Source organism: Temnothorax nylanderi, unplaced genomic scaffold (assembly GCF_030848795.1).
Source record: "Temnothorax nylanderi isolate EJ_2023f unplaced genomic scaffold, tnyl_v1.0 TNYL_tig0071_pilon, whole genome shotgun sequence".
Taxonomy (NCBI): Eukaryota; Metazoa; Arthropoda; class Insecta; order Hymenoptera; family Formicidae; genus Temnothorax; species Temnothorax nylanderi.
The window spans coordinates 854,556-867,618 of record NW_027249133.1 but is presented as its reverse complement, the minus strand read 5'-3'; the positions used below and the strand labels follow the sequence as shown (position 1 = coordinate 867,618).

The following is a 13,063-nucleotide window of genomic DNA, read 5'->3' as shown; positions in this document are numbered from 1 at the left end:
AAAAAAGCTAATATAATGAATCACTGAAGTCTCGCGCTTCTGATAGTAATTTTAATGACAGTTTTCCTGTATATAAATCGATCTTTTTAAATTAAAAAAAACGCAATATTTTCATATTTGATGTTAAATATACATGGTTGATACTAAATACATATGTATTAACATATGTATAGAATACCAAGAACTACCAAGGGGATCAAAATGACTTGTTTGACATTTTAAAAAATAATTATTATTATTTATTTTTAAAACATCACAGTTTCTCTGAAATTTTTTCTGATTTTTATTAAAATATACAGATAATTAATTTTATAAACTTGTTTTCTCTTTTTCTTATTTTGATTTCTTCGGTAGAAATAGCTATAAGTTAATCTTCGGTAGTTCTAGTGTTAATATATTTAGTGAACAAAATATGGTAAACAATAATTGTATTAATATAAAATATACATTTTTAAAAAAAGATTTATATATCATATTATATATATTTTTTTACAATACAAGATTAAATTCTAAATTTTATTTCTTCTTATTTTTCTTTTACAACTTGTGTGTATATTTGATGTCGTGATTATTAATTTTCTAAAGCAAGAGCAGCAACCTCCAAGCTATTGATGGAGGGCTTCTATTGAAATTAATTATTCCGTAGTAGAATAAACTCCGATGTTCTTTTCCTATCGACTCGTTTGCTTTAATTTCTACTCTTGTTACAGCCTTTTCGTTACCGCCGCCTTGTAGTTACGTGAGGTACAGCAGCCTGGAGGATGTGAGGCCGAAGGAGTTGGGCTTCCCTCAATTAGAATTCACGCCCACGGTCGTCTCAAAAATACGGTAAGGTTGCTCTGCTTGCTCCGTTCATTCCTATATAATCACGCCATTGTTAACTCGCTATTAAAAGGGAAGCGAACGCGCGCCCTTGCGAATTGTCAAGAGACGGCTTCTTAAAGGGGCCCGAATTTAATTATGCCGGGTCGGTAAGCCTCCCCTCCCCCTTTCCCACTCTCCTTTCCCTGTCGGAGAGGGAACGGAGTGCCGTCCGCGCAGCGAGCGAATCTTCTAATTAGCGATGCGGTGGCTGCCTTTTGCACGCACAGGGAAAATTTGCGTCGCAAACACGATAGGGTGGGTCCGGCGTAAAGGGCGAACTCGTTTCAGGCGCGACGCGGGCTGCGGGCGTCGTCCTGTTTTGCTTACAACGCAAACTAATTACGCTCGGTAATCGAACGCGCGATCGAATCAGTCAATCAGGAAATTCCACGTCTGAATTCCGCGACGTCGGGACAGAGCGATGGCACATGGGAACGCGAGTTAAAATTGACTTGTTAATTATAGAGTGTGATTTTTTTGCGAAACGAAAAGAAACAAAGAGAAAGAGAGATTTCCAAATTTCCAGGAAAATAAAAAATATCTATAGATTGCTGAACTAATTCTGTGGAAAAATCTTTCTGTGGAATAATTTAAAGTAGCTTGAGAGTTGCATCATTACTATTGATTTAATCAGACTCATCGATTATACCTTTTACATAATTTAACATTTATCATTTACTAGTCATTATTAATTATTTTTTATTATATCCGGAAGAATGAGGGGCGAAGCTAAATAAAATTGGGAACATCTGAAAAGTCCGCCGTGAATATTTCGTTGTCAATTATTAGTAAAAGTAGTACAGCTGCAAATAACAATTTATTAATAAAAGATCTATTTTTATACGCGCTACAATGCGCGTGTCGCGCGAGTATAAAACACGTTACGTATTTTAATTAGACTGACGACATGTGGAGCAATGTTCGGCGTTCTATGTTAATTAACGATTAATTATAAAGCAATATTTGCCACCGAAATTATACGACGTATTCTCGTCAGTGATATCTCTTAGTACGGAGATGATGACTTAAATATCCTATATATGCATACCGTGAGCGATGCAAGGATATTTCACATTACTATTATTATTATATTATGCATCGTTATTATTATCATAACCACTTCTGACAGAATCTGCGAGCGGCTGGTATGATTTGCAAATATTTGCCGTTGACTTCGAATATCGATTTTGAAATACTGATTACACGGGTGAAAGAAGAACCAGCGGGCGGGAACGAGGTGGGGAATGGAGAAATGGAACGATGGGTAAAATTGATTCGTGGGCAAACAGGCGGTGGACGCAGCGAGCTAGAAAAATTGTATTGACTGGCCAAATAATTCGCCGCGCATGAACCTCCGTTGTCCGACATTATTTAAACAAGAAATGTTTGTCTGATGTGCCGGCCGCAAGAATGCACATTTAATTGAAGGACCCAGGCAGTCGCGCTATTTCAGCGGCGAATTTTGGAGATTCCCGAGGTATCCCGAGGATCCGGTGAAATCCTCAGGATTCTCAGGATATACACACACACACACATACACCTACGGATTCTCAAAGATTAGCTATAACTCACAGAGATTCCGGGATGTCCTCTGAGATCTCTCGAGATACGTTATAGATATGACGATCACGTTTGAATGCGCGCAAAGCCAAGAGCCGAATTAACTTCCTCGTCAGATCGAACGTCAGTCGGCGCTCTTGAGCTTTTTGCTTAAAAGAACGCGACGTTTTACGTAATATGCAAGATACGAGGTTCGAAGATAATCTTGCACAGGTAGAGTTATTCAAATTTAAAGATCATGTTGTCACTTATACGCTGTTTATTATACGTTTTAATAAGCTGCTCTTCTTTAAGATTTGAGAGCGCGAATTTAATCTCGAAACATGTGCTCACCGTCATGCATTTTAGATCTGATTAAAGACTCTTGGAAACACATAAATATATAGATAAAGAAGATTTAAATACGTAAAGATAAAGATAAGTTTTAAAGAATCCAGATTATTTATTAGATGAAATAAGTAATATTAATCAGTAACAAAATATGCTATACATACATTTAGTTACAAATAATAGCCGGTATATTTGGTAATCCACAATTAACGTTTATGCGAGAAGAATAAATTAATTATTATTACTCATTCCACTCTCTATTTTTCTGATTACCAGTTTGACTGAGCGTCAGTCTAGATCAGATTCAATTTATGTTTAATAGATCGCTGTTTAATAAGGCTCCCAATTTCGCTCCGAAACGACATTTCAGATCTGAGGTAAAGCCGCAAAACACGAAGGCACCTTAGTCGATCGTCTCGATATTCCGCCGTCGTAGCGACAAGTATTACAGAGCAGAGGCGCGGCTGCGGTATCGCATCGTGCACACTCATGCATCAGGGTACGTCCTGATACAAAGGCACGTGGCCTGTATGACGTGCCAAGGCTCCGACTGATATCTCTCTCTCTCTCTCTCTCTCTCTCTCTCTCTCTCTCTCTCTCTCTCTCTCTCTCTCTCTCTCTCTCTCTCTCTCTCTCTCCTCCCCCTTCCACCCTCCCCCATCACTCTCTCTGATTCTGGCTTTCTCTTTCGCTCCTAATATCTGTATTCTCTCCATATATCGCGTGTAGAGCAATAATAATTTAGTTATTGAGACCGCCGATAACGTTGCGGCCGGGACGGCCACTCACTGATGTAGCTTGATGTAGATTAACGAAAATTCTCCTTACTCCACAATGACACGTCCTCCGTGTGTATGTACGAGCATTCGCCCGGCCGATGTTTACGCGAGCACCTCTGGACGCCGCGCCGCGGGCAGAATTAACCGGCGCGATGCGGCGTAATTGAAGCACCACCGGGGGAAATGGTATCTCCCGCCTCGTGGAGGATAATTATCGCAGAGAAAGGGAAAAGGTTCGGTAGCGCGTCTTGGTTTACCTCTAATATCTCTGTAGATAATTTTCACGGAACAATCGGTAAATATAGAAAGTGTCAGATTTATTTAACATTAATTAACGTTTTGCTATCATTGTTAGCTTCAACTTAATATACACTATTACTGTTATCTTTGACTTACTATAAAAGATATGTGAAACATTTCCGGCGTTATGCTATGACACTTATCCACTATCTTTTAAAGAAGATTAAGCGGCTTACAAGCGGCTTAAATTTTTTCTTTAGAAAAGCTTGAAAAGTAAAATTATGCCACGCTGGATTCTATACAAGATCTACATCAAAAGATGGTGAATGAACAATGTCGCCGGAAATGTTTCAAAATATCCAATATTGAAAAAAGTCTTTATTATTGTATAAATGTATAGATACATCCGCTCAAATTAAAAAGAAACAATTGTAAAGAGAATTGAACGATCTTTAAAACTATGTATCACTTTAACTCCTATTGCCGTTTCAGATTTTTGAAAGAGTAGCTACCCTAATCAAAAGAATGAGAAACAGCACACACACACACACACACACACAGTTGAATTTATCACAATTATATTTCTCTTAAAAACAAAATTGATGTAATTCGAAAATTTTTGTTGACTTGTCCAATATATAGAGATAAATTCATTTTAATCACAAAGCGAAAAAAAGGCGTAGTATTCTACAGATATCTTCTCATATTTTTAGCAATCTTTTGGAAAAAGGTTGAATTCCGATATCTCAATAAACCAGAGAATCCCGTAGGTCTTGTATTTTAAATAGCTTCACAGATTTTTCAGAAACGCTCTTAGAAAACTTTGATATCCTGAAAAAAGTCTAAGAGGCTTATGAAGAATTCAAATCATTTTCGAACCCAGAAAGAAGACTGCTCCCAAGAAACGATCGGATCTTCTCGGTTTCTGGAGCAGCTGGGAATTTCTGTATTCTCGGAGCGAATCCCGCGGGAAATATTGTCGGGCGTCTCCGAAGATTTTTATAGAGCGGACGACGAGCGGAATGTCGAACGAGTAACGACTATTTCTCGCGGAAAATAATCGCGCGGTCTCGCCCGGGTCTCGCGAGTTCGCCGTGCGCCAAGCAAACGTGTCGGGAGTTACCGAGTCGAGAGGATTCCCCCATTTTAAACGACAATTCGCATTAGCACGGGCTACAGAGCGGCTGATTGCCACGGACTTCTCATCCGCTCTTTGATAGTTCCGCGCGCCAAGTTTTGGCCGCGAAGCTCCGTCAAAGCCACCGGAACTCGGCGTAAACTCATCCATTCCGGCCGCAAAACTTCCCCGGGAACTGTCGCTGTCGTCGTGCCAAATCGTCGTCGTGCCGGGGAACTGCGGACGCGGACGCGGACGCGGAACGTCGGGAACCGGGAATCGACAGGCCGACTGCCGGGAGATTAGCTTAAAAGTTTAACTCTATAAGCCTGTGTGGAACGGCGATAATGATCATAAATCTATGAGGATTATGTGCATATCTTTGTTTCCAAACCAAGTTAAATGGCGAGAACGTCTTACAAGTGCTGTCTTGAGTTAGTGAACTCTCCGGAAGGGAGAGAGATTCATTCAAATTTTATAAACCAATTTTAGAAACTGATTTATAAGTTATGATAAATAATTTTGGGCAAATTCATGTAGAAACAAATCATACATTTTTATATTACTATGCTGCATTACAAAGAATAGGAGTTTTTCTTCAAATTTTCTCGGATGCAATGACACTCCCTTTGTTTAATAACAAAGGCGACAATAAAAAAATAAGAAAAAATAGAAATTCCAGCTGAGTGCTGTTCCCGGAAACGTATAATTCTAATTCCTCAAGTAGCAATTCATTCCATCCCCGAAGGAACGATAAAGGGCGAGGGTCGGACGAAGGCCAGACATTTAAATTAAGTGGCTTCCTTCGAAATTAGATCAGGGAAAATGTTCACCGTGAGTGTTTTCCGTCGCCATGACTTGACCAGAATATTTCATCTGGATCGATAATTAAAATCCACGATCGAATAAGAGAGTGTAATTGGACCATATACGATTTTGAGAAAGAAATGCAAAGAAAAGAGATTTTTAACAAAAGTTGAATGATTTGTATACGTATGTGAGTATGTATGTGTGGAATTTTTTTCAAATGTTGTTATATTTATAATGAATTTTTCACGAATTATGAATTTACTTCTCAAAAAAATTTTTGTCTTAAACTTTCCTTCCATTTTACTCGAAATTACTTAAATAGTAGTTAACAAAACTACTATTTAAGTAATAATTTATAAGAAATAATAAATAGAAGTCACACATATAATTTAAAGACTTTTAAGTATGTGATTTGGATGAATCAACTTTTGACAATTTTAATTCCAAATTCTAAATTTTTTCTGACTTTTTCTGATTTGTACAAATAAATGTAAAATAAATTCATTCTTCATTTTCTTTTTGATCCTCCAATCTATTTTTACTCCTTATATTGGCTAATATCTGCGAGATTTTTCAACGGTAAAGGTGATACGCTTGATAGGTATCGGCGAGCTGATAACCCGAATTTATTTGCAAAGTATGAGAGAGTCAATATTTGTTATTAGCAATTATACGTCGATTTCAAGGAAATATTCCACTCTCCGTGCCTTCAAGCAGTTTACAATATATATCGTGTTACAACATGTAGATGCTATGTATCGATAAAGTTGGGATACTCGGAGATCCTCACATTTTTCGACATAATTAAATTTATGTTTTCATAATTTTTATATCTTTTATAAGTGAGTACTTTAAAGGAATTCTCCATAGCGATACAAGAGTTTCGAGAAATATTCTACCGGCACATCTCCCTTTTTATACGATATTTTAATAATTACATAACGCGTTTAAGCCTTTATTTTATTCTTATAAAAATAATTAAACTATTTCAACTTGAAATATTTTAGGTAAAGTATAATTTACACACTATTTTCTGTGAATTTAATTTTATTGAAATTATATCATTACGTGGCTTCTCGATTATTGAGCTTTCACAAATTGTATTGTTAGATTCCACTTCAATCTTGCACGCAACGTTTCAATCGATTGTTAGTATCGGTTTACGATTAAACGCTCGCGCTTTCCATAACGTGCTTTCCACAACGTGCGAGATAATTTTAGTCATCAAGACGCAAATCGACGCCCTTGTTTTGCTCACGCTACATTTATTCGCTATTAGTGATACATGATTTAGCCCGGCCTCTCTCCCTGACCCTTTCCGGTCTACGAATTCTCTCCGCCGTTCCTTCCGCGCTATCGCCGCGCTATCCCTCATAATTCGTGACGATATCATTATTATGCGTCGATGTTCTAAAATACTTCAGATAACATTAGGAACGTAAACTGAAAAAAAAGTGAAATAAATAATTTGTTAATTGTGAGACACATTTAATAGAAAACAAAAATTTATGATGTAACTTTTAGCAGTTTGTTCCAAATTGATTCGGAATTTCTCTCTCAAAAGTTCCGTTATTTTAAGGCAAACTCATTAAATATCACGCAGGTTTTTGGGAGCGTCATAAATCTCTTTTTCAAAAGACAACCGAGTTCGATTTATAGTTTAGCTAAAATATTGATATTACAAGTTCGAAAGTTGAGTTTTTTAAATTGACTGACGATAAAAAGTTCAACTCGGTTTCGGAGCTTGAGATCGATCAGTACCGGCGTGTTCTTGCGAGAACCGAAAGAAGCGCGGGCTGCAACGGGGCGCAGTTAAAGGCGCCTCCGTTGACGCGCGGGACGCTCGCACATGCATCGGAATTGCAAATGCTATCAGTGGGATAAAAATTGGCTGTCATCTGACGCGAAACGAAAAGAGGAAAAAGAGTGGCAGCTCGTCGTCTGGAAAAAGGCGTGGGGGCAGATGAAGGGGGCGGGAGAGGGTGGAGAGCGGGCGTGGAGCGCCCGGTTGAAATTAATTTCCATCGCGCTTGCTTTCTCTCTCTCTCTCTCTCTCTCTCTCTCTCTCTCTCTCTCTCTCTCTCTCTCTCCCTCCCTCTCAAATATTCCAAATTTTGTAAAAGACACGTCTCGTACCGTCGGATATGGAAATCGATCCCTGGCGATTATTTCTCGATCGAGGGGGTCGGCGACGTAACGAACTCGGAAAAATGCGTCGGGACGCGCTGCAGTGACAATTTACTCGGATAAATGCGTAACAGACTATCCGGGATGTATTTTAAATCCCCGGTTCGTGAATGTGCATGTGCCATGCGCGCGTAGGATATATATATCTATATTTTTTTAATAATAATTTTTCTTTCAAACGCACGCACGACACTCTTGTGTGACAGGTTGTGTGAAACCTGTTAAATATTTAAATTAATCCTTTTACACACACACGCGCTTGCGGTCGCCGGTCTTTTTCGAAAGCCCGCAATAAATAACTCGACAGCCCTGTTTCCGTTGCAAAACTAATTTCGCGCCGGCACGGCGGGGACTCAGGTGGGTCGCGACAAACCGCGCGCAACTCTCGGCTTGAATAATTTCTGTTTTAGTGAAAAAAAAGACACGGTATTTCGGAATTAAAGCGGCAGAATCGGACGGACGTGCAAATTATCTGTTCCTATTATATTTGATATACCAAATTACAGTCCTCGGAATGTTTTACAATCGACGACAAGCGAACGTGTGTTTCTTGTGAAATTTTTAGAATTCTTTTTTAGTTAAAATGTTGCAAAAAATTCCTTTTATACTTATTTAAATTATAACATTTTATGCAATAAATCTCAAATCAAAGCTCTATTAAAATAAAATTAAAATATTGTTTGCAAAACCAATTATATTGAAAAGAAATATATTCTCTTCAGTGTATTCTAATAAAATAATATCTGAGAAAGTAACTTTCTGAAGACGTCACGTTCCGCTTAGAAAAAAATCCACGAATGCGATATAAATATTACGATACAAATCGTTGAATTTATACAGATGATCGGCGATGAGAAAGTCGCACGGTCTCTTCGAGAGTTGATAATCGACCAGAGAGATTCGCGAGAGATAGGCGCGGCTGCAATTCTAATAATGCACTCGAGGAAGCACGTCGTTTTGGTGCAACAGGTGACGCGACTCGAAATTGTCAGCGTTTCATCTGATGATAAAATCAGGCCACATTGGTTGTACAATGCAGACGAGGAGCTTGCCTCGTTCCTGAAATCGGCCCGCGATGCAATCAGACGTTTCAGCGCCGATATGCATCGGACCAGTTGCACTAGCGTGCGCGTCGCCTCTGTGTTTTACAAATCACGCGATTCCTTCTATCAATACTTTATCAAATAACGTAAAACTTCGTTAACGGAAGATCTCCAGGAAGGAAGAGCTCAAATTGTAATTTAAACCGTTACATATATATATTTTTTAAATTAGATACTATATATATATTTTTATTCACGTATCGAAAACACTAAATATTTGGGCGATTTTAAAGAGGATATGAAAGTTATATTATATTAAGTCACAGATTATTTCTTGCAGTCTTGGACATTTTAAAACTTCAAACCAGGAACATCACATTTTACTCTGTCTTTCTTCAACACATAAATCGGACACAAGTGGAAGGATTAATTTATTGTAATAGGTACCCGTGGAAGATTTTGGCGCCACTCATCATCCACTTTGCGAACGAGCGAGATAAGATTTTTCAGAAATTTATCGGGGCGTCGCAGTGCTGCCGTTCGAGCTAGGCTCTCATTTTCGCCGGCACGCTTATCGAGCCGAAACCTTATCGAGTCGCGAGAAAAGATCGGGGATCTATCGGGGTGGAGGCGGCCGAAAGAAAATGTCCGACCTGTAAAATCCAGAGACGCGTAGGTAACTCTTCCCCCCTTCTACTTTGTTTTCTCTCCCTCCTCGCGTTCTTGGACAATTTATCAGGGATTTCGGTTCGAATCCTGCGGGCTATCGTTTCGCGCGCACACGACCTATATTTTTTACAATTTTTTTTTTCCCTCCAAGCCGTTTTTCACGCCGCGAGCCCGTGCGGGTTTTATCGAACTTATCCCGAAAATAACGCCATATAATTTACCGGACAGAATGGGGAGGAGGAAAATAAGCTGCGGCTTATTTTCTCGATCCCTCGAATCTTCGGCTATTAGTATCTTTTTTGCGTTTTTAACATCTTCAGTACCATTTAGTTATAGAGTCAATAAATCTCTGCTTTTTATATCTCGAAGCTATTAAATTTTCAAATTCCAGAGAGAGAATACCAGATATCTAATTCTCCAAAGAGGTGTTAGAAGAATGATCTTTGTGTTAAAGAATGCTCTTCTCTTATCTTTTATTAATAGAAATTAAATTTTATAAAAAAAATATATATATATTTATTAGAATTGGGAGATAAATTGTTTTCATATTCAACGAGTTTATGAAGTTAGTACATCGATCGGTACCTCCAATCGTGTGTGTCAGGTTATTATAATGAATACTTCGCTAAGGGTTAAGGGTTCCGATCGTAAATTAGTCTCCCCGCGACACGGAAGTCGACCGCGAACCCGCCAATAACTCATCACAGACCATCGAAAGCCACTTATGTATCCCAAGGATGACGACTCGACTGTCTTTCTCCGACCAGGAGAAGGACCTTATACCTTATCTAATGCAGGATCGCGATTCAATAAGTTCAAGGAATTCGCAGAGAAGGTTCCTAAATTTATAAGAAAAAAAACTAGAGGCGGATCGCGTGGGGGATCCGATGGCTCGATAAGCCCGCGGGATCTGAGGGTTTGATCAGATGGAGCCAGAAATCTATGAAGTTCTAAAAATCTCTAGGATATCCGGAGAGTCTCGAAATAACCCTCGGGGAGAAAAACGTCGCGCCACTTCGCGGCCGCTATTCAGCCCGGGGAATAACGGGCGAGGAGGGCGATTTCCAATCTTTGTGCCCGAAAATCGTCCTTTATCCTTCAGCCAGAATCACCGACCGGGAGGGAAGAAGTATAAGGATATAACATCGTCCGGGAAAACTTCCCCCGTTACCCTCTTTCCCTGGCCGGGTCCAGGCCAGGAGCCGAGAAGACGAGTTCTCGAGCCAGAGGGTATAGTTCGGATTACAGGCAAAATACGTCGAAATCGAATCCCTTCATCCCGTGCGTCGTCTCCCTTCCTTTATGCGTCGTCTCCTTGCGAAAACATTGTGATAAAATGTCCGTTCTATTTATCTGTTTTATTTATAAAAATGATAGAGTAGTGTAAATCGCAACCTGACGTTTAAAATTGCCATTCGTATGTTATAAATTTAGAATAAGATATATAAAATTTTTTATAGGGGCGCTTAAAGGCGAAGGTACAATTACGAAATTATAGCAAAACTGTCTATTTTTATATTCTCCTCTCTCTTTCTTATTACTAGATTAATATATTCAAATTATCTATTTTGTTAACTCTTCTATTCTCTCTTTTTATTCTTTTCATTGATATGATCAGCTATTATTTTCCATCGTTCTTTTTCTAAATAAGCTCTTTTGAATTTTAATTACGGTTTGAAAAAGTTAGTCTTTTTTGCAACCTTGATTGCTCGTATCTTTTCACAATTATAATTTTTCTTAACTGATCAAACTATAGTCTATTCATTTCTGATATAAGAAAGGACTTATAAGAATTGGTTCAGTAGGAGAAAAGGTATATAAAGATGAAAAACATGATTTTATAGGAGAGCACTTCAAAAGTTTTGATGCTTTGGTGTCACGACCTCATATTTCTTGCAGCAATTTGTCCTCTTTTTCTTTATCTATTTCAAATCGAGACTGCAGGTGAAAGCTACCAAGAGACAATTTAAGTAATAAAACAAATTTCTTTAATTATCTCTTAATAATCTACTTTTAATTATTCAAGTGAAATTATTCAAAAGGATTATTTGTCCAACTTTATTTTGAGATAGATATATTAAAAAATTATTTTATACAACTAAAAATGTTATACAAGAAACAATGTACATACTTCTGTAAAGACATTTTTTAAAATTAATATTCTTGTTATTTTTAAGAGCCGTACTTTCTCTTGAAATACGTGACCGCTTAATTATGGTACCTCTTCCATTCACTCTCTCGGATCTTGAATCCTATATTAAGCCAAATCCTATATGGTAAGTCGGGATAAAAACGGCCATCAAAAATAATTAAACAACGTACGCGGGACTCGCTACGACTCGCGCTACGACAGAGGGATTGTAGAATAAAGTCTCGAAATTTCGTGGCTTCCATCCATTTTGTCGTTTCGCCCTTGCCTTTCGCCACTTTACTCTATTTGGTGCAAGAATAAACTCCCGTTGAGAAGATAAAGAGTTGGCCGGCTGCACAGAAAAAGAAGGATGCGAGAGGAACGTGACAAAGAATATTGCGGAGGAAATAGATCGGAGGATGCGACAGCAGTTTGACAACGTAAACACGGCTGCCTTATGAGTCAAGAACGCTTAATCCAGTCGAGAATAAAAAGCATTTTTGCAAATATCAAAAATTTTATTTGATAGAGGGGGAAGGGGGAGAAGAGCATTCTAATTATTGTCTTTACATTATCCCAACAAAAGATTAAAAAAAATAGTTTATTATTTGATTTAAAAATTATTTTTAAGTATTTTTAAAAAGTTCTCTTACGTAGTTACAAATTTCAGATACCTAAAATTGTTAAATAGAAAATAAAATTCGAAGATTGCTTAAATAATAGTCTGTTTAAAGTCACGAGACCTCCCCGTTTTGTTTAGTTTTTAAAAAATAAACCTAATAATTACTGTAAAATCATTAAAATGACATATAAACGTATATATACAGTGGCCGGTTATCAAGGAGTTTCTAAAAACAAATCTTTTTTCATCTCCTTATCACTCAGAGGATCTTCCTTTATCTCGATATGATTTTATATACATGAATTTTGAGGGAATACCTTTTCCCCAGAAATTCCACCGCGATAATGGCGTCCGACTCGTCTCTTTTTCGGTCGAAAGTAATTCAGTGATCGAGGCGTTGAAGCGCCGCGACGGATGAAATCCCGGGGGGGATAGGAGAGTCGAGAGGGAAGACAGCAGAGAGTTCTCGGGGAAGAATCCATTCGCCATTCTTCCAGATGGCTATTCAGCTACATGTTAAATGGTGGTATCCCCTCACACCCCCTGGGGACTCGCCCGGGACTCATCATTTGTCTCATTCTGCATCCCGCGACGTCCTCTTTTCGCAACCGTCTCGCAACGAAGAGCTGTGCACTCTCTCTCTCTCTCTCTCTCTCTCTATCTCTCTCCCTCTTTCTCTCTGTGTCTGTCTCTCTGTCGCTCTCTCCCACC

The 13,063-nt window shown here is 38.5% G+C and overlaps 1 protein-coding gene across 4 annotated transcripts in view; it reads left to right on the top strand.

Moving 5' to 3' along the window:
• The window catches only part of LOC139773961 (uncharacterized), a 102,477-nt gene that overhangs the window by 46,039 nt on the left and 43,375 nt on the right, over positions 1-13,063 (top strand). For all 4 annotated transcript variants that reach the window (XM_071708822.1, XM_071708823.1, XM_071708819.1 and 1 more), the window contains one exon: positions 711-828. In XM_071708822.1, the coding sequence (XP_071564923.1) occupies positions 711-828 (118 nt within the window). The remainder of the gene's footprint in view (positions 1-710; positions 829-13,063) is intronic.